The 27,261-nt window shown below is 34.9% G+C and overlaps 1 protein-coding gene across 1 annotated transcript in view; it reads right to left on the bottom strand.

Moving 5' to 3' along the window:
* Positions 1 to 27,261, bottom strand: part of HDAC9 (histone deacetylase 9) — a gene marked incomplete at its 3' end in the record, with an annotated part of 402,701 nt that overhangs the window by 37,276 nt on the left and 338,164 nt on the right. The window contains 1 exon segment of the mRNA XM_082754738.1: positions 20,289 to 20,407. Coding sequence (XP_082610864.1) covers positions 20,289 to 20,407 — 119 coding nt within the window.

The raw sequence follows: 27,261 nt of genomic DNA, 5'->3' as shown, positions 1-27,261 counted from the left end.
GTGGACCTTCCTGCATCCTTACTGTGTCTGGAAATGCTCTGGAGAAATGTGTTTCAAGGTGACTATTATCTGTTCTGTGGCACCCTATACTGTGCATATAATTTAATATTTGGATCCGAGCTCTGTCTGAATTTCTGTCTGTGGCTTTTTGCAGGCAGTTGCATTGTGTAAATGGTAACGAATGACCTTTGATTTGATAGCTGATTTTACATATTGGATTATCAGAAAAAAAAAATAAATAAAAAATTAAAAGATTATTTAAAAAAAAATCAGATTAGATTTTATTTAAAATCTAGTGACATTCCCCAGTGCCATTTTTGCATCAACTACTTTTAAGAACAGTGCTCATGTTCTTCAAACTTGTTTTTCATTATAGAAAAGAGGCTAACAGAAAAAAAAAAAAAAAAAAAAAAGTATACACAAAAGAGGTAGAGGAACATTTATTTCCTTTGTTTTTTTAGATTTAGACAGAAACTTTGAAATTAGTTAGCATTTGTTGCTGTGTTGTGGTTACTTTCTGAATCTGTCACTCTATACTGAAAAAGGCAAAGGTCCAGAATAGTAGATGTTCACTTAATTAATAACTCTATCTTAAAGCATATGCAAAAGGGTTCTATTGTGCAAGCAATCGTAAATCTCACTTGGCCTAACTTAGACCAATTGACCTTATAACCCAAATAATGTTCCTTTGTGCATGGTTTTTATATGCAATCTTTAGATTTACTGTTTCAAAGAAAAAGTGTGTAAACATTTTCAGCTGAGCCTAAACTGAGAAACTCATTCATCCTACAGATGGCTGAAAGTTTGAGCCAAACTGGTAAACTTGTTCTGGAAAGAGCCTCTATTGATGCTTCTTTCAGTGGATCCAGATTCAAATTTTTCATCTGTGCATTTTCACACGCCACTGATATCTTAATTAGGAATGAAATGAGAAAAAGAGAAAACACATATATTAGCAGTTCATTGGACAGGAGAGAACATAATAGGAAAAGGTAATGACACTTTGCCAGCCTGAGGGTGTTCCATAGCTAGTTATCAGAGGACTGTTGCAAATAAAAAATTCTGAGAACTTCTTGAAGAAAAAGGCACGGGAAAAAAAACACAGGTAACATAAATGTACCTTCTATTTTCTCCTTCTGTAATTATCCAAACTCTTTATATTTCCTTTTACTATAAACAAAATTTCAGGTCATATATTAATGTTCAATGCACAGAGCACACTTATTGCTTCTATAACTATGTTCTTGGTGACATCTATACCAAAACAGTGAAAAATCTTTTTGCTTGATTAAAACTTGTAAAGACTTTATTGTAGAAATTACCAAAATTTCTAAATTTTGGTAATTTAGAAAGAAAAAAAAAAAAGAAAAAAAAGAAAGAAAAAAAAAGAAAAAAAAAAAGTTACCTATATTATCAACAGTGCACACTAAAAATGTCAAAGTAACTGTCTCCAAAATGAATTCTGGTAACTTCTGAAGTGCATATGTGGGAGTTACAATGTTAGCACATAGCAAATATCCAAAGATCTGCAATTAACTCTAAGATATTCTTCAAATCTCTCTTAGGATATGAAGTTTTTTTGGCCACCCACTTTTGGAGAGCACTGGTACTCTGAGTCAGCTTCCAGAGGCTCCACTGGCTGTCTAAGGAATCTGTGCTTTTAATTAAAAGAGCAAGGCTAGGTGCTTAAGTTAGGACAGTACACTAAGACCTTTCAAAAGGACACAGAATGTCTCAAACTCACTGGAAGGTTCACCCTGTCCTTGTATGATATAAAAGTATAGCCAGTCTTATATGCATTATAAGAACTGAAGTATTCATAGGTCTGAAGTATTCATTATATAAAAAACTATAATAATAAAATAAAATGATCAAATAGTACAGCCCTGATTCATCTTCATAAAACTGTTCAGAAATATATATTAGCCTTTGTAAAATGTTACATTTAATTTAGAGACTGTCTGCACACTGCTTACTCTGACTTCCTACCCATAATTATCCATTTCTTATGGATAATGCTCAAAAAATTTATCCTAGAGTGTCTGCTATCTTATTGTGAAATTGAACCTTTATATACAACAGAATGATATTTTTTGAACCTTTATATATAACAGTTAAGATAAAGTGACAAGTAGTAAATAACTAGTTCTCTTGATCACACCAATATCCAGAAATCTTTGCAAAGAAATGCCACTATTCAGACTTCAATAAGAATATAAATCAGAGCCTGTGACTATTTCTAAATTGGAAATAAAAAGGAACAGGAGCAGGGATGGAATGAATGAGTTTTAAAAGACAAATAAATGTTTACTAAAAAGAAAAGCATTTGCATTCCTATTCACTTGGGCCACTTGCCCCTTTTGCAACCTGATAAAACAAATGAGTCAATCAAAACAACTTAGTAGAAGAACAGCAAATGGCCATTGTAAAAGTAAATGCCAGAGGAAAAGGGACGCCACAAAGGCCCCAGTCTGGCAATTTTTTTTGCAGGCAGATTTAACTGGTGTACTCTGGCCAGACACCTTTGGAGTCAGACATGCCATTTCACTTAAGGACAGAAAACAGCAAAATCAGGTCCAATGGCAGTAATACAAAATGGAATTATAACTTGACCTTTTAGAAAGTTCGTAATTTGAACAGAGAAGAGTAAAATTTTTGCACATTTTTTTTCATGAGAATCTGCCTGCTCTTCAACTGTCTTTATGAGCTAAACCAAGAATATTATTCTTTCCTGCACAAACATACTGCTTTGTTTTCATTGATTTATTCTGACTGTTGCAGAGCCTTCCAGAAAACAGTGGATAAGCTGAGAATTTATGCAGTCCATATTCACTATCAGACAAATCACTGTAAAGTTTCATTTTCCCCTTGCATCTGACAAAACTGCAGGACAGCCAAATACAGGTGTTCAGATATATTCAGACAAAACTCTTTTTTCTTTCTCTCTTTTTAATGTAATATTTTGTCATTTACTCTGCTGAAAACATTATGGTTGGTAAAGTAAGATCAAGCAATAATTCTAATTTTTTTAAGGCTTTAAAGCTTTTTTTTTTTTTTTTTTTTTTTTTTTTTGAGAAATATGGGAGTTTAGACAGCACATTTATTTAGTTTTAATTTTTGTGCTGTCATACATCAGGACTGAAGTCCTGATTTAGAACACATGCAGCTTGCCTTTGAAGTTTTGGCTGCATTTTTAACAATGGTGAAAAAGATATAAAGAAATTAAACAGCACTAAAAAAAAAAAAATCATAAAACCAGGCTTTTGTGCTCTTGATTTATATATTGTTTTTTTAATGTTTGTTTAAAAAAAGCTGTATTCGCAATAATCTTTCATACAAAGCTTTGCTCTGACATTCATCCAACCTTTTTCTTCTACGCTGACCTTTCTTTTCTCTTTCCTATCCTCCTAAGTCTCTGAAGAGTGTTTTCTAATTTTGGTCCCTTTCTGTAGCAAAAATGAGTTTATTGGAATTTTTCTGAAAACTGAAGGGGTAGAAAATACACAGTGATATGCTAAACTGAGATTTCTGAATAAAAGCAATAAATATTCCAAATAAACATGGCTTCCCCATGAAGCAGTTTTATTCTGCTAGTGCTTACTGGTCTCCCCCTTCTGTGTTGAGCATGTGCAGTGGTATACATGATTCTTTTGGTCAAGTTACACAACACTGGCATTTTCTAAGGCAATTCATGAAAGCTGATAGTTGTCGTTGTTCATTTGTTGTCTGATGTGTTGTAATGAATACAACCCAATGCCATATTTATTTATCCTGTGACTATCTTTTTGCTGTTATTTTCTGCCTTTCAACTCAAAGACTAAATTTCTGAAGCAACAGCAAAAACACCACAACTGACTTTAAACATTTTCTCCTCAGGTTCTTCCACTCACTGGAATATTTTAGTACACATTAGTGTCATCTAAAGGTACTGGCATCATGTGCTGCTGAGACCAGTTTTAATTGCATGCTACCTTTGAAACATGTTGAAAGTAATTTCTAGACAGGCCAAGGCCTGAAAGTGTCCAGATGTTTGAAGTAGAACATAAAAAGCATAATTCTTAATTGTCAGCCAAATACATACATGTGCTCAATACCAGTGTGTGTGTGTGTAGAAGGGTGCAGGGTGTTTATGATAGCTGAGGGGGCTGGAGAAGCAGGGGCTGACAAGGGAGCTGGACTTTGTCTGACATATTGCAGGAAGGTTAACAGCTGCATATCCAGGATTTATTGGGAACCTCCTCATGGAGGTGCCATGGTATCTCTTCCTTTACCTTCACCATCCCACATCCACATGCTTCATATCTACATCCCTTCTAAAATACTACTCATTAAGAGTGAAACAATGATTGAGTTGCATGTGAGAAGTCTGTTTTGTGTAAGGCCTTGTTCATGGGCTCATGCAAAATCAGAGAATCATTAGGATGCCCTACAAGCAGAACTGACACCCTGGATATATGTCAAAATAGTTTTTCCCAGTGAAGTGTACTGGTAAACTTATGGTAAAGACACTTCTGAATGTCTTAGTTCCGTAATACCTCTCTTAAAATACAATATTAAGAGTGTAAATTTTTGACTGAAAATAGAGGGCTCTGCAGTTTATCTTATTTTAATTAAATTTCACTATCAATTTTAGCAACTCAGTTTGTGTTAATAGAATGCTTGATTATGAATTCATTTAATTTCATTTTTAATACATGACCTTCATACATTTTGAAGAATATACTATTGGTAAAGACCTTTGACTTCAGCACTCACCAGCATCCTTGTCTCCTGCCTTTATCCAAAGAAAAAATAGCTGTCTTGCCTCTGCTAGTCTACTAGGCTAACTACTGCTTAGTGGGCAGAGGGGAATCTTCCCAGGAAGATCTGTTGCACCAACTTTTAGAAAGGTTGAACAGCTTTTCAGAATTAAACACTTCTCTGTATTGACAGTCACAGACAAATCGAGACTTAGTAAGATGTATAAGCTAAACTTAGTTTTCATTTATGGTTCTGAAAGACTCTTTACATCAAGGCAAGTAAAACTTATTTTCATGTATGAAAGGTATTGTGAACAGTGTGCTGAATGAGAAGCTCCTCAGATAACGATGAAGTTAGAAAAAAATGCTTTTAAATTAAGTAGACAATTCCTCATTTAATACCTAATTAAAAATTACTCATACTAGAGATTTTGTAGAATCATAAAATCATAGAATATTCCAAGTTGGAAGGAACCCATAAGGATCATAGAGTCCAACTCCTGGGTCCCCAAAGGACCACTCAAAAATCAGACCACATGTCGGAGAGTGTTGTCCAAATGCTTCTTGAACTCCACCAGACTTGGTGCCATAGCCACTTTTCTGGGGAGCCTGCTCTAGTGCCCAACCACCTTCTCAGTAAAGAACTTCCTGATATCCAGACTGAATCACCTCTGTCACAGCTTCAAGCTGTTTATGGCTTTAACCTTATATTGTAGTTTACAAAATTCTGCATTCAAAGACATATTTCTTTAATTTGAACAAGTTATAATATTAATATAATAATGCATTATTAGTGTACTGTGTAATCACTAGAAAATTATTTAATAAAATATGTTATACATAATAGTGCATTATAAACATATTTATAATAATCATTCATGGTTCATAAGTATTTTTATACAGAAATTATGGAAATGACATAGAAATTCTGGTTGTTCTACTTGTAACGTGGAAGAAGTCACATTAGCATGTCATAGTAATAATTATTTTAGCTTGCAAGGCTATTCTTCCATGAATACCTTTTAGAATATTTCCAGATTCATAAACTTTGAAAATGATTACATGCAGACAGAGGACTTCTATTCAAAATGTGTTCCATTACTCCCAGTAATAATTCCTCAGACTACAGTTCTCCTTCTGACTCAAAGTATTTGTTGTCCTATCAACCCACTTTGCACCTTGCTTTCTTTGGCTAAGACACACATCATCCGCTCTTTGAAATTCTGCTTTGTACTTACCTCCCTCTCTCCTAATGTGTTTTTATTCCACTGTCCTTTTCTCCTTTTCCCTTGAGTATACTGGCACTTCTCTGCTAAGAACATGATAAAAACTTGGTAAATGGTATGTGTTTGCCAGGGTGGCTTTTAGATATCCCAGGGAAAGAAAAAAAAAAAAAAAAAAAAAAGAGGAATTTGGCCGTTTGTCCAAGTCATTTAGAAGTAACACCACCTGGTCAAAATAATGGCTCCAGCTAGGAAGACTGACAGCCAAAAATAATGGCTCCAGCTAGGAAGACTGACAGCCAGCCTTGCCATCCTCACATCTGGAATTTCCCAGGCTGAAACACAGGAAAATGTCCTCCTCATATCATCATGAATGAATTTGCTGCTCTCAAGACTTTACTTTCAGATTCAGGGTTGATTTATCTTTAAACAGTGCCACTATAAATAGCTATAGTGCTTCAAAAAGGAGACATTTGAAAAAGAGGAATGCTTTAGAGGCAGAAATTGAAGTAAATGAAAATTAAAACTCTACTGATATGCTCCAGAATGAAATCTGCACATATCAGCCTCACAAAGGTAGCAAGTGGTACAATTTATTGATCTGAAACTAACGTGGAAGGTGCAGTTCAGTAACATAATGACAAAATAGTAATAAAATGAAGATTGCAGAATATTCCTTAGTAGCAGGCCTTTCCTATGAACCTTTTTGACTGTAAAAGACAAAGGGACAGTATTATCCAATGGACTAAATTACGTATTTCCGTCAAGATGACGAGGGATGGCCAGATTTTGAAGAAAATAAAACCAACAGCTTACTCACGATGTAATCTTTGATATATATTTCACAGTCTCAATAAACTCTAGTAGTCAGTAGTCAGCCAAATAAAGAGCATGCTGTTAAAAATATTGGTCTTAGGTGTGAGAAGTTCTGATGCTCTGTGTACATCATGCTGTATGGCTGTCTGGGTAAAGCAATTATGCTATAGGTCTCCTTGGTATAAGATCCTTAGTTTCTTTGAAATCAGTTATAAAATTTTCATGGATTATAATGATAGGAAAATATAATTTTATACCAAGATTGAAAATTAGCAAGATTTTTCTTACTTTTCCTTTTTTTTTTTTTTTTTTTTTTTTAACCATAAAAGATAGTTTACAATCAGGAAACTCTCACTGAAATATTTGCTCTGAATAGAAAAATATTCATTTTATGTTCTAAAATTTCTCTTATGTTTCCCTTCCCTTTCCTTCCCTTCCTTGTTTTTTCTCCATTTCCCAACTTTACTATATCTGTGATAAAGTACTAAATTTGATCAGGCAGATCTAATTTCCCGTTCTTTTTTAAAAGCACTACATAAAAACTTATCTTCATTAAGTGCCACTGGGAGTCCAGCACCACATAACTAATCAGAGAATTCAGTAGCTTCATGTCTATGTGATGCCTCAAGTTCAAAGGGGACAAAGACATCCTGTTTGGCATTTTGTTTTACTCAAGCAATTAAAACGACACAGACCTCCTTAAGCAATTTTTTAAATTAATCTTCTATATTCACCATCAATAACCTAAGACATTATAAAAAAGTAGTGCCAACACTGATAATTTTTCAAATTTCAAATTATTTGGAAAACAAAACAAAACAAAACAAACAAACAAACATAAAAAAAAAAAAAAAAAAAAAAAAAAAAAAGAAAAAACGACAAAACCAAAAAAAAAAACAGTGATGCTCAGTGAAGTTGAAGGACTGAAACTCATTGTGGATTAAACCATTTTAGATCTAATACTTTTTTCCACATCCCTTCAAGATCTTGGCTTAGTAATTCTGTTCAACTTTTGTGACCTCTATGTTTTCCCTCAAAAGGTATGCTGGGAAATTCCCAGAAGTGAGCACTGTGTGTGGGAATGTATACACCCAAAAAGGGTCAAACGAAAAAATTATACAGGTCAGTACATATGTACTGTCTTCATTTATTCTCTACAAAGCTACAGTTGATGCAGTTGAAACCATTAGAAAAATAAAGTTTTTTTCACAAGGTCATATAAACATCACAACTTCTTGGATAACTCCTTTGATGTAGCATATCTGCTAATTAAATTACAAGTTTTGGAATAACATCTTATCACTTGATCAACAGATTTTATTTACTCTTTTTCCCAGGGCTTGATGAAGGATTAAGAAGGTTATTTATTTGAGTGTTTGTTTGGATGAAAATTACTTATAACTTGTTCATGTTAGCTTCTGAAGTTTCAACAATACTACATTTTGCTTTATCAGCTCTACTTTTATGCTAAGATGCCTTGAAAGAGTAGGGATAAAGATGCTACTGTTCTAAAGCTGTTTACAGATGATTCCTGCTAAATTTATTTAGTATACAGAGCAGTCATGTTCAAACATGATTTCAAGGCAAAGCTTTTCCTCCAGTCTAGAAAGTATAAAAGTGATTCCTTACTTGGAGTGAACCATAAATTTCAACTGAAAATAAAGGAGACTACATTCTACTATTTAGAAATAAAATAGATAAAAATAATAGTTGGATTTTATTTGCTAGAAGTCAGTAACTTTTTTTTTTTGAAAAAAAAAATCTGCAAGGAACAAAAGATACTAATGCTCATTTTTTCCAAGGTTTTTGTACAAATGATCCAATTTTTGACAAAAAGAAATAGCTATGCTTTTGGGTTTCATTAAAAAAATCAGAAAGGAATTAATATGAGAATTTTATATTTATAATATATTCATAAAATATTATTTATTTTTTCTTTTTTTTTTTTTTTTAAATTGAGCATTTATTTTGGCAGCATAAAAAATATTCTGAAAAAAAAGGTATTCTTCACAAACCTTGACCACTGCTTCATAAGAAGAAAAAGATGCAGAAGAATATACACAATATGCTTAAACTACAATGATTAAATAAAACTTAAATTATGAGGCAATACATGCAAGTGCTCACCTTTTCTTACAACCCAATAACTGAATTAATCTCTGATATACGCAATCAAATAAGGAAAATGAGTTTGAACTTAGTACTTTTAAAACACAGGAATTTTACTGAAGGATACATTTATTACTATGGACCACAGTTTGGGTGCTTTTATTTATTTATTTATTTATTTATTTATTTATTTATTTATTTATTTATTTTGAGAGATTGTTAATCCGTTTTAAGTAGGTGGAAAGCAGATTTAGAGACTAGCTCTCACAACCAAATTACACCTAAATGGGTGCACTGTCAGATACTGAAAAAACAAAAACAAAAACAAAACAAAACAAAAATATAATTAGAGAACCAGCCTTTTCTTTTACAAAACAGAATCTAAAGAAAGGACATAAAAAGGCTGTGGATCAAACAAATCAGAAATATTTAATTCATGTCAACAATTACTACCATAAACAGAAAACAGGAAGTAACTGATTTTTGATTAAATAGTAATATTTTTTGTTCTGGATACATACTTATTTTTAGTTTCCTCTTACAAACTTACAAAAGTGGGCCAGAGATCTGTCCCTTGATCCAATTTACTGTGTGTGAGTCATAATCAATGATAGGGAAAAAAAGGATTTTGAAGTAAAGAAATTACTACTAAATGTATTTGAAATGGACTTACAACAGAAATATTTCTTTTTCATTCCAAGTTAATTCTACAAAACTTCAGGAAGTACCTAAATGATTTAAATAACAGATTTCTCATTTGCATATGCATTTGAAGATTTTTTAGCTTGTACTTTTGTACCCTATTGATACTTACAATGCAAGGTCTGTAAACATTAACTATTTTAGTAACTCTTAATCAGATGGGTGGAGTGGATGAAATTAGTGCTTTTTAATGTACCGATGTTGGCAACTAGCAGCATTTTGTTATATATTTCATTGTACTAAATGTTTGCATTAAAGCCATTAGAATCAGGAGATTGCAATGGAATCTCAGCTTTCACTTGATAAAGAAACCGCTAACAGGAAAAGCTTAAACATATGAAGGAACCATATCCTAAGAGGTCTACAACAAAACTAACTCTGAGTTGTATTTAACAATTTGCATCACTGATATTCTACTTGTTAGGATGCAAGCATCCTTTGAGGTACTGCATAATATACAACTTCATACAACTATTGCCATGGACTGATGTTTCAAGTTTAATCACATGGTCAAGCATTCATGTCCCTTTACCCACAATTAATTATCTTTTTATTTTTTTTTTTCATATATATCATTTCTTTTCTTCAAGCCTTTTCTTCAAGTACTTTGACATTCACTTTTTATACTTCATTTTATGGGTTTGCTTGATTAAAAACAACAACACAATAGCAACTAAGACAATTGCCTGTAATCAAAGCTTAAAATACCAAGAAAATCTCTTCAGATCAGTGAAGAATTGCTGGTGCTGATATCAGTCAGGCCCGAGTGTACTTGACACTGTGATACTGTGAAAAAGATGAGTTTGCAGACCAAAAAAACAGATGGCCCCTTATCACCCCATGGGGCTAAACACACAAGAGCAAACTTCAGAGACGCCTTACCTTTACCCTGCCTGTCCCTATCAGGAGAGACTGTTATATTAAGGGTTATTGCCTCTCTAGCCCTCCCTGTGATTAGCTTTTGAAGTCCATGGCCAAGAGGCCAGTGTGAGAATATCACCCTAGATAAGAGGTGTTTGCTCTGTGAAATATTCAGGACAGGAATCCATGGACCTCAAGATAGTTCAGCAGGGAACCACAAACTCAAGCTAATATCTTCTAATCCCCTGTTGGTTTGAGAACTACCCACCATAAAAAGCATAACTGGCTGTTTATTTGTGTAGGCAAGAGATAACATCTTAAAGTTACAGTCTGCCTTAAGTAGTAGGGATGTGAAGCCCAAAGAAATGAACCATCCAAGCTCATAATCAAAATTGTGTGTGCTCCCTTCTTCTCTGCCTAATGAGATGTAAACATTTTGGCTGGTGTCTCTTTTGAAAGATATTAATCAAATATATTGGTTAGAAATCACAAAGGATAGTCCGGTCTGCAAATTACATGTCTTCTTTTATGGCATTCTGAAGCTGTGAACAATATGTTAAAAATTTTCCCATGGCGCAACCAAGAAAATACTTGTGGCACATTTCTATTTATTACAGAGAATAGTTAAATTCTAAGACATAAATCATGCTCTCCTACTAAAGCTTTACAAATTCCCAAAGACAAGCCTAATTCCCAATGCAACGATGCTATAAAAGATCAGACACTTTGTTATGGAGAAATCCACAGTTGGAGATGTCTTTCAACAATTTTCTCTCAGGACCCAATCCTGTGAAAAGCACACGCAAGCTGCTGAACACTGAGTCAAGCTCCATTAGTTTCAAAATGGCCCTAAAATCTTAGATTTAATTTGCTGTATTTAAATTGCAACTTAACAAGTTTAATACTGCCTAAGCAAAATAAATAAATAAATAAAAACAACAACAATTCCTTTTTCCTTTTCTTTTTTCTATGAAATTACAACCTTTCCTTTTTAATAAGGGAAGAGATTTCATAAGTTTAAATTTCAAAACTGAAAAAAGGTGACACCAATTTTACCTGTTTAAAACTCCTCATATCAGTGATTGCCACTAGCCAGTGTCACTATTGTAACATAAAAGAAAAAAATAGCAATAGGTAGGTGAAGAGATAAGGGGAGATGACTGAAAGGGAAAAATAATTCCTAATGGTTGTGTGGATGCTCTTTTTTTTTTTTTTTTTTGCATTGTAATCTATCCTTCCTCCACCTTGTTCCCAGTACCTGCCCTAAATCAAGAAACTGGCACCGGATGCATTCTGCAGATGGATTGGCACTGTATATCTGGAACATAGTATACAGGTGTTTTTTCATTTGCACTAGTTAGTTAACTAGCCAGCAGACACTTCTGTTTGTAAGGCAGGAGTGGGAATGGAAAATAGAAATTTCTCCTGGCTGATTTACAGAAAGAAAGTGAAACAGCAGGGCAAATCAGCACTTATTAATATTTCTAATTGCTCTCAGTTTATGCTTAGGCAGTCCCTTCTGGAAGGCACACTAGTTAACAGACAGTGACTGAAAACACTGAGCAATATCAAAATAAGTGCTTAAACTTGTGAATCCTACAGATTGATCTGAATACCTTACCTGTTCAGTTAGAGATCACAGAATCACAGAATTTCTAGGTTGGAAGAGACCTCAAGATCATTGAGTCCAACCTCTGACCTAACGCTAACAGTCCCCACTAAACCATATCCCTAAGCTCTACATCTAAACGTCTTTTAAAGACTTCCAGGGATGGTGACTCCACCACTTCCCTGGGCAGCCTGTTCCAATGTCTAACAACCCTTTCGGTAAAGAAGTTCTTCCTAACATCCAACCTAAAACTCCCCTGGCGCAACTTCAGCCCATTCCCCCTCGTCCTGTCACCAGGCACGTGGGAGAATAGACCAACCCCCACCTCGCTACAGCCTCCTTTAAGGTATCTGTAAAGAGCAATAAGGTCACCCCTGAGCCTCCTTTTCTCCAGGCTGAACAAGCCCAGCTCCCTCAGCCGCTCCTCGTAGGACTTGTTCTCCAGGCCCCTCACCAGCTTCGTCACCCTTCTCTGGACTCGCTCAAGCACCTCGATGTCCTTCTTGTAGCGAGGGGTCCAAAACTGAACACAGTACTCGAGGTGTGGCCTCACCAGAGCCAAGTACAGGGGGACGATCACCTCCCTAGCCCTGCTGGTCACACTGTTATGTGTGATGAGTGCCCCAAAGTCTGAAGATGATTTCTCTGGCTGCAGCAAAGGAGGTCACATGTTCACTGATCCAATTTTGTTTCTTTTGGTTGAAATTCACACTCCAATGAAATTCACACATCAATACTTGATGGCATGTGAGGACAGATTCTTCAATCCAATGTTAAAATTGTCAATTCAGCATTTTCATATTTTTAATGTATTTTTTTCAAGCATTAATACCTTCTTCAAATGGAAATCTACCAAATAAAAAGTCTTACCCTCTTATGTCTTCACCTTTCCCTTTATTATTGTATGTCCCAGAGAGACTAACTTTATACAATGAATTCTCATTTCTGCTCAATTTCTACCGAAGCTATTTTTTTCTCCTTTACACAGAGCAGGATCCTGGAATTTTCTAAATTTGATATTTATCAGTGTAAATGTAGTACACATTTCAATAACGTACCTAATCCTGGAGCTACCAGCAAAGTATTCTGTGAAATTGGAAGTGCAAGGTTAAACTTTAGGAGCATAAATGAAAGAGTAAATGCAACATAAACTGACTCATGATGCTGGGCAACGTAGTGGCCATGCCCAAGCCATATGAAATGCTATGCCAACCAATGTTATGGGGTAGGAGGAAAAAAAAAGTCAAAATGATTTGCTTCTCCCCCAAAAATCCAATGAAAATACTCATGACTGAGTGTATGTCACCAATGAACTTGCCATATATTTTGATGCCATTGTATTGTAGCAAGTAATCATTCAATTAGCATTCAAAAAAACACCCTAGAAAAAAAAATCCATACTTGCTCTCCAAAGTGAGCAACTGGAAAGCTAGCTTGATGCTATGTCTTCCTGCTCTCAGTCACTGGGTATCCTGTAGTTTCCAAGACGCAAAAGAAGGAAAAGAAACATTTCTGATAGTAATTAAGAGAATCCAACATGAAAAACTTTATGAATGATCATTGCTCTACCTCCACCTCCAAAGCTTTTAGCTAAGAGTCAACAACTCAAAATCTGTCTTGCTGGATAACTATCTTATCATCTCCAGTACTGTAAAGATAACTAAATTATGTTAATGAAAATCAAATCTCTGAACCCAGAAGAATTCAGATGAGAAGACAAATGTGGCAACTGAGTTAATTTAACATCTTTCTGCCACCAAAAGGTATCTCTCCCTTCCTCAACTGTCTCTGTCTCCCTTCCACTAATTCTGGCACACACTGGTCCTTCCATATGCTGATTAAACTTGAAAGCCTGACAGAAATCCATTCACTTGTTTGGTTGATTAAGTTTTCTGATGGGTTGATGAGTTAATTTTTCATGTATTTACACAGATATATGACAAGAATCAAAGCCTGTACAAGGCAAGTAATGGACAATGTCTACTGGATCTGCACTCTGAAGCAGTTAGTGACAGACTTTCCAAGACGATAGATTCTTATGCTGATGGTTGAGTCAAAAAGACTTCTCTTGTGAAGAGAAGAAATTATAGATGGCATCATGAAAACCTGCAGTGCTATTTTTAGAGACCTGAACCGTGTTTAAACAGCTACCAAATCAAAACTACTATTCTATTTAGTCAGCTGTCAATTTGCATGGCCTCTTCTTTTTCTTTTTTTTTTTTTTTTCCCAACCTTCCTTTAACAACACTTGTATTAGCCTAGTTAGACCAGTCAGGATCCTTTTTCAGAGAATCAAGTGTCAGGAAAGCCTTTCATACTAGAGGTTTGAAAATCAGAAGAGTGTACAGTCCCTCCCCAAAGACTTTACAGTTACACTATCCTAAAAACACACAGTCAATTCAAGGTACTGTGCAGTAGACAGTCATAAAATTATTTGGGGATTCATTTAGAAATTAAATGCTCTCAAGATATATATATATCCTGCAGTACATGAAATACTCTGATTAGCCACATAGAATATTTTAGAAAGAGTGAGTCTGACACACAGGAAAACTGTTCTGAAACATAGCTGAAGTACTAAGCTTAGACCCAGATCATTTTTACATTTGAATTCAGTGATGTGCAGTTCTAGCATTTTCCTTTGTTTTGTTTCTAACATATATACTATACACCAAATGTAGCAGGAAACTGAAAAGATTCCACATTCCAATGTACAGTGCAATCGTGAAGACTCTAAAAACATTGGTCATTGAAGACAAATTTCATGAAGTGACTTTTATTCATGCTTACGGGCAAAGCAGAAACCAACAGGATAGACACCCATATTTCATCTGGTTGCTCTTGCTTATACTCTGAGAAGCACCAGTTCATGCCATGAGAAGAAATTCCTTGAAATAAGACTTGTAGTCTGCATGTAAGTCAGCAACCCTTTTTACACATTAATTTCTACTACTTAAGGTGACATATTTCCTTTTGATGTTTAGAGCATTAATTATTTCCTCTGTTGTCATTAATCGGACAGATTGTGTGATGTTAACACAATCTAAACTAAATAAACTACTTATAACTGAATAAAATATTTAGAAGTGGCAAATCAGCTTAGATAATTATATTCTGGACACTGGATCAAATTTGCATCATGAATTTGGCATCATAGCAGACAGGTATGATTTACTTTTTAAATGCCTGCAGTGGTATCTTTTCCTACTGCTAATTGCTGATCTTATTTTACACTCTGGTGTCAAATAGCATCTTTGGAATAAGAGAGTAAAACAACAGGAAAACTCCAGTAAATCACTAGAGCCCTTAAAAATGTAGAGCTTCAAGAAGATAAATACCCTGAAAAAATCTTAAGTATTGGCTGACATTTCTCTACTTAGGTTATTTTCTTACAGAATGGTTGCCATTTAATGAGCAATTGTGTACAATATTTACTTGAACAGCAAAACTTTATCAGCGACTTAAATGCAGGCATTATTCTAAGGGTTGCTCTATAAAGCAATGAGAAAGTACGTCATCTCAGGATAATGTTACAGGGAGAACTTCTACAGTCAGCAGGACTAAATTTAAAAGCAGTGCTCTTTCAGGATCTAACAACTTGCAAATTTATGATCAGACACAGCAGCTCTTTTTCAGACCGGTACACTTCACAGAATTCAAATGGCATGATAATACAGTACATTTTAGTAGAGGTTGTAAAAATTAACTATAAAATAAAACGCATAATATATCAGATGTTCCACCTAAGCATCAGAAGGACAAGATGGAAGAGTAGATTCTTTAAGCATCTCTTTACTATTCTAAATATAAAACCTCTTAATTGCCTTTATTTCTTTGCCCATAATATTTCTTATATTTTATTGTCAATACAATTTTTACTGCACCAGAAAAAAGTGGATTTTATGCAGCTACATTTTTACAATATGTAATATATTGTGTTTATATTTTATCTGTTACTTTATTAAAAATAATAATATTCTAATAATAAAAAGGAAATATTAGGTTAGTTAGAACTAAGGCCTGTTTTCCTCTTAGTTGATCATAGTCTACAGTAAAATTAAAGCACCTTTATAGTCCTGGATCTAAACAAAGGGATTCCAAAGACATCAGTAGTTACTCTGGATACGAGAGCTGTGCATGAGAGAGCTCCTGCTGCTGCACCTTCACCGCACTGCTTGGGGAATCAGCGTAACCATGCAACATGGAGGAAGCTGTGGTACCAAAGGAGCACATGACAATAACAAACTTTTTTCCCCCATGATTTCGGTTAAGAGTCCTAAATCAGGGGTAACAAAGTAAAATCTGACATAGGCTGCTTGAATATCCCAGATGATGTAAGCCAGGCTCTATGAGAAGTTAGAGAAGTTCCTGAGCAGGAGCTATTACTCTGCTTTGACACCTATTACTGTGCAAGACCTTGGGCCAGGAGGACCAGCCATGTGCTTTGCTTTCTTTGCTTTGCTTGCACAGTCATAATAGCCCTAAGGACATGGGCAAGGTGGAGTTTGTTAGTGGAGATAATATCTTTATCAGAAAAAAAAAAATATATTTGGAAAAAAGTATATTTGGAAAAAGAAATATTTTCAGACACAGTCTGCCTTGGGGGGAAGATCTTCAGGGCAAGGGGGTTTTTCATTCAGAAATATTCTTATTGTTTCCATCTGTGCTAGGTAGTCTAATAAAAGGTATTGTCTATAATGCTTGCCTTTTCTTACTGAGGTATTAGGACTATAGCTGGCATCAAAGTCCCAAGAGCTTCCTGGCAGCAGAAAGTTCTCACATTATGCCACCAGTCATCTCAAATCTTTGAAGTCCATTTTCTTCTTAATACATTATAAAGTCCATTACTACATTTATGCACATAGACTGAGTATATGTTTCAAGTTGTGTATGTATAAATATGTACACATTATGTACAAATAGGTACAAAAGGTGTACAAGCATCTTTTGAAATGACAGTGTTTTGTTTAGCAAAATGATTGGAATAAAGGATAAAAAGAGACAATCCAATGTGCCTGCAAAATCCTCAAAGATGGGGTTGAAACAAGTGTTTTATTTTATGCTTATTCTCAGTTCCACATTGTACCAAAATCTTACCTGGGCAAAAGTTAATTAATTTGTTTAGTGAATACCTTTTTCCTCAAAAAATCAGCAAAGAAGGAATTAAAAAGGCAGCTGGAGAAAAAGGTTTACTTGGGAAAAGTGATTTGAAAATTGTGGAAAGAGAAGAAAGATTCAACTCCCCCCCTTCCAATCTTTTTTTTTTTTTTTTTTTTTTTTTCCCCCAGGGGAAAAAGACCTTTAGTGATTTAGTTGCTTAATGGGACTGGAGATAAATTAGGCAAGTGAGATATATTCTAGCTCTGCAATTATCATTTATCTCAGTTGGCTTTTTTCCATACTACTCTCTACTAGACAAACTGAGGGTCATATCACTGCAAGAAATCTTGACTTGCACATCAGACCCATTCATTAAAATCATCTGTAAAAATATGTAGGACTATTTTTTTGCTGATGTTTTTATTAAGTAGTCAGAAATGGCAACTGGGCAACTGCTTTGTAAATCAGGTTGTACATCAATACAGGGAAAAATTAAAATAGTGGTTGAAAACTTTATAATTTACACATCTCAGAATGAATAGATTTAGTAGATAATTTTTTTCTTTTTTTCAGTTGCCTGCTATATTGTTACTCCAAGGCTGTAGTAGTTGTTATCTTCATCCAATGCCTTTTATTTTGTTACTTGGAAATGCTGACTGGTTAATACTTTTTTTTTTTTTTTTTTTTTTTATCTGTTACTGTACTCTGAAGGGAAAATGTAACTTCTTACCAAGAATATTGCGTCTCTCTATCTTTAATAGTGAAAGGTTATTAACTAAGGACCTAACTCCTCTCCTTTGATATTAATCTCTTCCTAATTTGAAACTGTAAAGTTTATATTGGGTCATCACAAGTCAGAAAATCCAGTGTGTATTAAGATAAAAACTAGTTCAAAGCTAAAGATTTTATAAAGAAAGAATATTTACAGATAAAACTTTACATTTACTCCTTTTGGCATAATTTATAATTCTTACAAACCTATTATTCTAAAAAATCATGAATATCTATTTGTAGACTTTAACATGAATGTTTCTCTTTGGACTTTAAATGATTTATTTTTTATAGACTTCATTTTTCAACATACCACATATAGCATGTTATGCTCTAAAAAGGTATGGTGGAACGTGGAGAATTTTGTTTGGGGGAAATAATAAATTCCTTTGGCTCTATACAAAAGGTTTTATTCATCCCTCAGGTGCATGATCATTATCTAGGTCTATCTTGGCGTTTCCCTTAATTTAAACAAGAGGCACCTACTGTAAATGACTTTTTTTTTTTTTTTTTTTCTCACACACATGTTTAACTTATGGATGTGCAGCCTCTTATATTAAAAAATGTACTGTGATTTGTGTCTAAAAGTTGTGAAGAGTTCATTAATTCATTCATGAATGAAAATTAGCTTTGATTTTAATATCAAACACTTTTTCTTTGTTGTTGGGTGAAATTCAGTCTATTCTGAGAGGAAAATATGAATCTTATTGCAATTGATATGAAAGTTTTTGAAGCTGCTATGCCAGAATATCTTGTGTGCACACATGTTTGCCAGAGTATCATGCTGGAGCATCATGGATGCTTAAGGGACATTTAGCATGCATTTTCAGCAGTTATATTCAGATAACTATCCATGCTTCTCTAAAAATAACTCCATTGTATCATTTGGAAGCTCATCTGCCTACCACTTATGCTCATGAAATAATGCCTCTGACCAGTATCCATACTTCAGAAAAATAAATAAATGATGAGTAAACCTTTTTCAAAGGGCTTTTTCACACACATTTTACTAAAACTCATAATGCACCATTAAGTCATACTCAAACATGCTTACAGGACACTACAGCCCTTTCTTCTCTAATGCAGACACTGCATTAAGCTTAAAAACTGCAAAATCTCAATACATCTTATGTGCGGTCACAGGGATGTTCCCTTTCCAACCCAGTTGTAAATTAACACCTGTGTGAGTATGTTCAGAAGGCCCTTGCACTGGCTTCTGCATACTGAATTTCCACGGCACGCCATTGTAAAGAGTCAGTCTAGCTCTTCACCTATTCTTTTATGTTTGATATTCAAGAGGACCTGTACATTGCTTAGTTTAATTGAAAAAAAAAAAAAAAAAAAGTGTCTCTTCCTTTGTCACTTCCTTGCTCTTCCTAAGGTAAATACCAACTCCAGTGAACTCACCTGAAACAAAAGGCAGAGGGACTGATGGACAAATTCCCTCTGAGCTGAAGTTCATTTGTGCAGCATGTTAAATGCCTTTAAATCTCATAGACTTCTCCAGGCTTTTCCCAGGGAATTTGTGATTAGCAAGGGGGATCAATATCTAATAACTAATCAAATGTTAATATGGTATTTCTTGAGATATACTGAAAAAATTGTATATACTGAAGAAAATTATTCACAGCACTGCATTAGGAAACCATTTTGCGTTGCCTCACGGAAGCTGATTTATATATAGCAATGTTACACTGCACATCACTGTACAGAGCATTATTACATTACTCACCCATGCTTAATGTCTCAGGTTCGGGATCATTTTGGCCACAGAATTCAGTAAGAGCTAGTGACTTTGGAGTGCTAGATATGAGACCAGTCAGTTAGACCCCTCTTTCAGAAAGTACTAAAACCCTGCCCTGAACACACTTTTTGGAGGAGTGAAATGGACATCCAAACATTGAAACCCAACAGAGTAGTCTTTTAGAAAACTTTGGCCTTCATGAACACTGATGTAATTCAGGATTAATGCCATCAAACTGAAAAGATTACAATAACAAAACAGCAATATGAGATTGGACTTAGGCCGCCAATGCTTAAAATCTCCAATATATATTTAAAGAGAAATAACTTACTCCAGCATTTGGAAAATGGGGCCTATTGAAAAGCATGAAACCTCTAAAATGTTATTTGAATGCCAGAAAAGTAATACTTTAAAAAGCTGAGACAAAAATGCCAAAAGGAACAGAAAGGAGTGAGCCAGAAATGCTAACATGTTCATTTCCACTCAGTCCCTGCCCGCTGTTACACATTTGTAATCTCACAAAATAGAACTATGGACGTAACATGGACTTCAGATAAGGTTCCCAAAGAGAAGAAGTACTGATTCAGAAATATGCACCTTGTGACTGTACCTACATTTTGCTGTGACTTTATACCCGCCCAGTGGAGAGTCGTGGCCTTCCACGGCATCGAATCCTGCTGATACCAAGACAATCTCTGGATCAAACTCATTGGCAGCTGGCATGATCACAGTCCTGTAAAGTAAAAAAAAAAAAAAGAACAAACAATTGGTTAAAAATTAAAAGAACTACAAATTGCCAAAGTCTCAAAAATCCACAGCACAACAAGGTTTTGTACATCAAAAACATATTTTCTTTTAATTAAGCCAATCTTCATCGTGGCAATCCAAAACCAAATGAAGTCTGAAGAAAAAATATTATTTTTTTCTTTAGTCATTCTTTTTTCCTTTTCTACTATCTGGGGGGGCAGGGGAAGGGGGGGAGGGGAGGGCAGGGGAAAGGCAGGTACATGTGAAAGCCTCTAACATTACACACACATCTGTGCCTGTTTTATCCTGCTGCCTATAAAAAGCTGCCTCTTCCAGGGAAGTGACTAATAGTTTACAGAGTGCACTCAAAGCCTGAGTGGAAACCCGGACTGCTCCAGTTAGTGCGAACTTGGTGTAAATTTGAACTATAAATTTCTTTTGGGAAAATGTTTGCTTTCCAAACTTTTTTTTTTTTTTCTTTCTTAACATTTTTAAATGTTTGTCGAGGTGGGGGGTGACTCTAGCAAAGGAAAAACATGAAATTCCCTTAATCAAACCCAGACTATGTTGTCAAGCCTTTCCAAGGTCAAGCATAACAGGAATGTGACAACCACAAACCAGTGACAGCAACCCCTGCTGGTGTCAGGAAGATAATTCAGCCCCTCACAGTTACAATGATTCCACTTTTTTAACCCCTTCCTTGACAAACTTCAGTAGGGATTCACTTTGTTTTAGTCGAAGGAGAAGATAAAACCTTACGTTCCGTATTCATGGATGCCCTCTTTCAGGCTGACTATCTGACATAAGCATAAGGACAGCTTTTGCACCTAGTGTGACGGATGGTGAGCCTCTAACATCTGTGTTAATTCAGGAGGATATCACTAGCATTAAAAGACAAATCTACTAATAAATTCTCTATTTGAAACAAGGAAAACACTATCAGTCTACACAGCTCAAAATCTGCAGGTCAATTTTGCATATGCATCATACGATGTGTTTATTTAGCTTAATATTTAATCATTTAGGCCAAATCACTTAGGCTAATTATTTAATCGATTTAGGCCAAAAGTATCATGTTTTTGTCAAAAAGTAAATTTTTTTTTTGTGTGTGAAAAAAGCGTGTTGATAACAAATTATTAGCATTTTTTTATTTTGTTTTCAGTGTTTCTTTGTTCTGTATTTTAAGAACTTTAATTTGTTCTGATTTCCTCAGTTATTTTTAATATTAGGAAAGTGGTCTTTTTACTTGTTAGAGAAAAGAATTCAAACTAAGTAAAAATTTCTTACAGGTCATACAGAATTTCAATGTATATAATTTTATGTTAGAAAATAAATGACAGAGGCAATTTCACATTTTTGATAATTTAAGTGAGATTGGACCAAGAATGTCTACAGACAAAATATCATAATTTGTAACATATCCCCTTTTTAACTTGTCATCATTAGGCCTGTACTGAAGCGTGGATTCTAGTATCAAGCATTGCGCTTCAGAAAGGATCTAGCCCAATCTGAGAGAACAACAGGAAAGAAAAAAAAATAATAAAAAAATGTGACCTAAGTGGAAAAATAATACAATTATTTGACTCACAGAACAGAGTAACTGTGATAAAAGTCCACAAATATGTAAATGGCTGTTGCAAGTGGAAAGAACCTGCTCTGCATTTATAGCATGGATCAGACATGAAGCAATTGCAGCATGAAAGCTGTATTTCAGGCACTGGAAAAAGCTTTTAAATGGTAAAGGTAGATAATCATTTAAATGAACTGTTCAAGAAAAGTGAAAGTCTTGATGTATTTAAAGTTTTTAATAACAAGTAAAATAAATATCCATAATGCTTGCCGCAGGCTCAAGCTGATATGGCCTTGAGACAGAAGGTCAGATTACATCTCTTCTAGGTCTTTTCTTTCTATATTTCTATGATGTATAACTATATAACACGCACTGTACACAGATGAATAATTACATTAGACACTACACTGACTGAACATTTCTGCAGGTTAACCTCCCCATAGTTAGGGAACAATATCAGGAAAAAGATCTCCTATGCAACCACGTCTTATCTTTCTTATGTACATACCTTCTGATACTCTAATTATACGTTCACTGTCTGAAGCAACACATACTTCCCAAACTCCCCCAAGTCTGCAACACATGTGGCAAGAATCCTGATTACTGATGAGGGCTGTGGCTGATATGCAATCTTGATCTGTCTTCATAGCACCATATATCTTATGCACTGAAAGAAGGAGGGATCCTGTGGAGAACCCTCCCTATCTGCAGCCACTTGAGCTTTTGCCCTCCTCCTCTCCATTCACATTTCCTCAAATTCAAGTCAGGCTCTGTTCTTCTTGATGTCAAAAAAAAGTGGCAGCACCATTAAGTGCATCATAGACAATGCTCAGGGGTGTTAGAGAGTGAAGTGCGTTCAGAACTAACAGCATCTTTAGAAATTCAAGTTGCACTAAGAAAGCTTACCAAGCTCAAGCAGAATGAGATTTTTGAAAGCTGAATAATTTGGAATATTGGGAAAATCTACAACATATCTACCACATTTTAAGGCCTTGCTCCAAAGCACAAATATGTCAGCACATTTTTTTAATAACTTGGGCAAAACAAAGCATTTGACCCTTAATCTCATTTTTAGAAGCAGCAAAAATACTTTCTTTCAAAAATACTTTTAAATACTGAAAGCCAGGTCTTTCACACTATGCATCATGCATAATTATTAATGATATCTTTAACAGTAGCAAACAGTAAACAGTAGCATATAGATAAATACATACAGAAGGGCTATACAGGGATCTCAGCTAAAGGAAGGAGAAGGTTATAAGGATAACAACCATAGGTGGCATTCAGAATTCATTGTTCTTTTACTGTTTACCTTAACTTATGCAACTAAAATAAGACCTAAGAGGATTTTTTTTTTTCTGAAAAAAAAAAAAAGAAGAAAGAAAATCTTTTAAAAATGTACACAGAAGTGTCTGCTAAATTTTACCAGAAAAACGACACCTTACTTTTGATATAACACTATCTCACAAATTATGACAAAAATTTACAGCTGCTATTTTGCATATAACATACTAAAAGAGCTAATATCTGCCCATAAGACCCATGTCCTCCTTGTCTCTCTTTTATCCTCCAAATAGTGAGGGATGTGCTGTTCTTGATTTAATAATAAAAAGAAACTCTAAGCACTTTCTTTAAAAACACAATATGGAAAATGTAATCTGTTTAATAGAGTAGCAAGCTTGGCTCTTCAACTAAAACATCTCAGGATATTTGTGGTCCTTCACACAGCAACCTGCTATTTGGCCTTTGAAAAAGACAACAGCTCTAAGTCTCTCAATTGTAGAGAGGACCATATAAGCATCTAGTCTTTAAATCTCTACTGCAGTCTTCCTCTACATAAGCCAGCAGGCATTTAAGGTTGCTAATTAACCAATATGAGACCTCTGCCTAGAAAAAAGCAGCGTAATGCCTCTGGAAAACATCGCATTTTGTTTTGTACTTCATATAGATAGGACCTCTCTAACCTTTGTCAAGGACAAATAAATAAATAAATAAGCAATTAATAAGAAATCAAAAAATTTTAATATTTATAATTTAATAATTAAATGTAAAATGTACAATTATAATTATTTATATATAATGATGATTTAATAATTAAATTAATAAAATAACAAATAAACAAATAGATAAATAAATATAGATAAATATTTAAATATGGACTAAATGTCACCAGGACAGAAATAAAACCCTTTGGCATTTGCCACCTTTCAAGCTTCATCCTCCTCATTACTCCTGAATATCTGTCCATAGAAAACCATTTTGAGGTAGGCAGCTGTAAAGAAAGCCTACACAAAGCATTAGACTCATCCCTTTTCTTAACCTAAAAGCAACACAAGGCTCATGTCTTCCTCATACATAGGCTTCTCCTACTTCAGGAGATTAAGAATGGTTGAACAGCTCCTGACACTTCTCTACTTCCTGGGAGTAGAGTAGCATCAGACCCTGTATCTTGCTCGTTTTCCATCTCATCTACAATCTGGAGAGCTTTGCAAGGTGTGCAAAAGAGATATCATCCATCAACTGCCTCCTCAGGAGCTCAATAACCACAGCACTTCCCTTCTGAATTGCTAAAGAACAGAAGCCTCTGAATCAGATCATAACAGAAAAAATGATTAAAAAAAAAAAAATATGGCATACAACTAGCATTGGTCATACACTAATAGATATTCATGTTAACCTTCCCAAATTCCTCAGACCAACTCTATGCTCAGAAGTCAGACTGCAGCTGGTGGGATTTGTTACAGTGTGAAGGGTCAAAACTCTGCTCATCAGAAGTGGTTTGCAAGGGTAGATAGTCAGCCTGCACTCAGACCTAGGTAAGAACAGTTATTAACAGTTATAACCACAGCATGGTATGATTTGGCTTCTGGCCATAGGTCACCAGACAGGTACGGACTGGGGACTGGCAGGCTGTCAGCTTCCTGCTTGAAACCAGTTAGTCTGCAGGGGTTATCAGCAAGCAGAAGCTAAAGCTAGGATCCTTCTTCAGTGAGGTGAGAGTAGCTTTTGTCAGAAAATAAGTGAATTTTATTCTTCCACTATGACTCACCCTCTCCTCTACTCCCTTCTCCAAAGGAAATAAAGCACATAAAAGAGATATGTATTTTCTGTGATCCTGAATCATAGAAGCATAAATATTTAGTATGCCATATTCACCTAATGATGACAGCAGAGTTACAGGGACACCTTGCATAGCTGACTGTTTCTTTCTTTTCTGTCACATTTTCATTAATAAACATGTCAGATCCTGAAAGCTTGAGCAGCTGGATCACAGGAGTTATTTATCTATGCTAAACTTTGCAGTTACAATGCAACTGTGTGCTCCAGCCCAAGGTATTGCAGGTCCTCCTTTAAGCCTGATGGTACTGGGAACAGCGCATGTATCTGGGAAACTGAAAAGATTCCTTTCTATCCCACTAAAGAGATTTCCCCGGAGAATTAATATGTTCCATTTGGGTATGGCGCTGTCTGCAGAGAAGCCAAGGGATGGCTTCCAGTTGGGTGTAGTCCTAAAGAAAACATCAAGCATGTGATCCTCCCCTCCCCACCAATCTGAACATCAGATGCAAGACATTAAAGAGATTCTACCAAGGGACTCTGTTTACTTGATCTTGTTCCTTTTATTCTTCCATTCTATTTTTGTACATTTACAGCACATGGATGCTCCCAAACATTTGTTCTCCCAGAAGAGACTGTGGAGAAGTACCCAACCCAAAAATGACTTTGCAAGTACCATCATACAGAGCTGGAAATCTCCAAAGAAAATTAAGCTAATGCAAATAGCTACAATTCTTTTGCTGTGTTGGTAATTTAAAAAGGAAACAAGGAGGCAAACCAGCCCAGGACAGTAATCTATGTAACTGAGAAAGAAAATCCACAGTGGTCTAAAACTGCAGATTGGAATAGCTTAGTAACATAAATTATTGGCTCTTTCCCTAAAATCCCCCAGTGTTTTCATCCAGTGATCTCAAAGTACTTTCAGAACATTAATAAATAGAAAGGCCCACATATTCAGCTGGTATAAATCAGTATAGCTGTTTCTGATTGCGCAGTGCTCTAACACAAGCACTTTTTGTACCCACTTTACAGATGAATCAGCTAAAACTAAGAGCTGGTAGAAGATGAATAAATTACTTAGCAGTCCTTGGAAAAAAAAATAGAAAGAAAATATAAAACACTCTAAGTTAACTACTTTAACTACTAGAAAACATTATAAAAGCACTCTTGTTTATCCAGTTATAACAGACCTAGAGTTTGCAAGAAATATATATATATATATATATATATATATATAATATATATATATATACACAATGCATTATTACTATTAGAGTAGGGGGTTTGCCACCAAATAGAGATCCAGTCTCATCTGAAATAAATAAATAAATAGGTTTATATGGAGTTTCTCAGTTTCATATCCTGCAAATAAAATATTGCTCCAATCACTGTGTTGTCCTACCTTAAAATTACACAAGTTTATGTATGCTGTTGAATGCACCTTGATATGAGTAGGTCAGAAAGAATTTCAAAGATTACCCTGATAGGTATGTGAAACTTATGGTATCTATTATTTTTATGTGTTGTTTGCACGTATGTTTTAATGTAGCACAATATCAAGTAATGTCTATCCTCACAGAAATCTACACAGTATTTCTGTACAACTATTGGAGATTTTTTTTTCTTCATTTGTAATATTAATTGAGTTTGTACTCCTGTGTCTCCCTAAAATTTTGGCTTAAACATTTCTTAACATTTTCTTAACATTTCTTTATACCAGTCCTAATGTCAGCCCAAGTTCACCAAGACCAAACCTGAGAACTTGCCCCAAAAATTCCTTTCTGACTGTCATCTGATTTTGTCCTAGACTTATCCTCCAGGGTATGCCTAACTCCTGCAGACTTTTTCTGTATCAGTTCCTAAACTATACCTTTTATACCTTTTCTTATCTTTGTAGGCTTTCTTTTTACATCTATTCTTTTACCCTTATTGGCTTTTTTATACATCTTTTTTAATATATTATTTCTTCTCTACTTTTTATAAGCACTGTCAATATTCTTGTCGCAACTATTATTTTAGTTACCTTATTTGATCTCTGGAGATATACAATATCTTTTTCATTTATTCTTCAAGGGGAATGACTACTATAAGTCATGATCATTTCAGGGGAATTTATGCATGATGCTAAATTTAAGCACATGCCAAAGTGTTTAAAAGGTTAAGGTCTTCCAGAGATGCCCCATGTTAGTAATTTCAAGTGATACAGTTGTAGG

The sequence above is a fragment of the Aythya marila genome (assembly GCF_965140915.1).
Source record: "Aythya marila genome assembly, chromosome: 2".
Classification (NCBI taxonomy): Eukaryota; Metazoa; Chordata; class Aves; order Anseriformes; family Anatidae; genus Aythya; species Aythya marila.
Note: the sequence above shows the minus strand (reverse complement) of the source record. Positions and strands in the feature narration are given on the sequence as shown.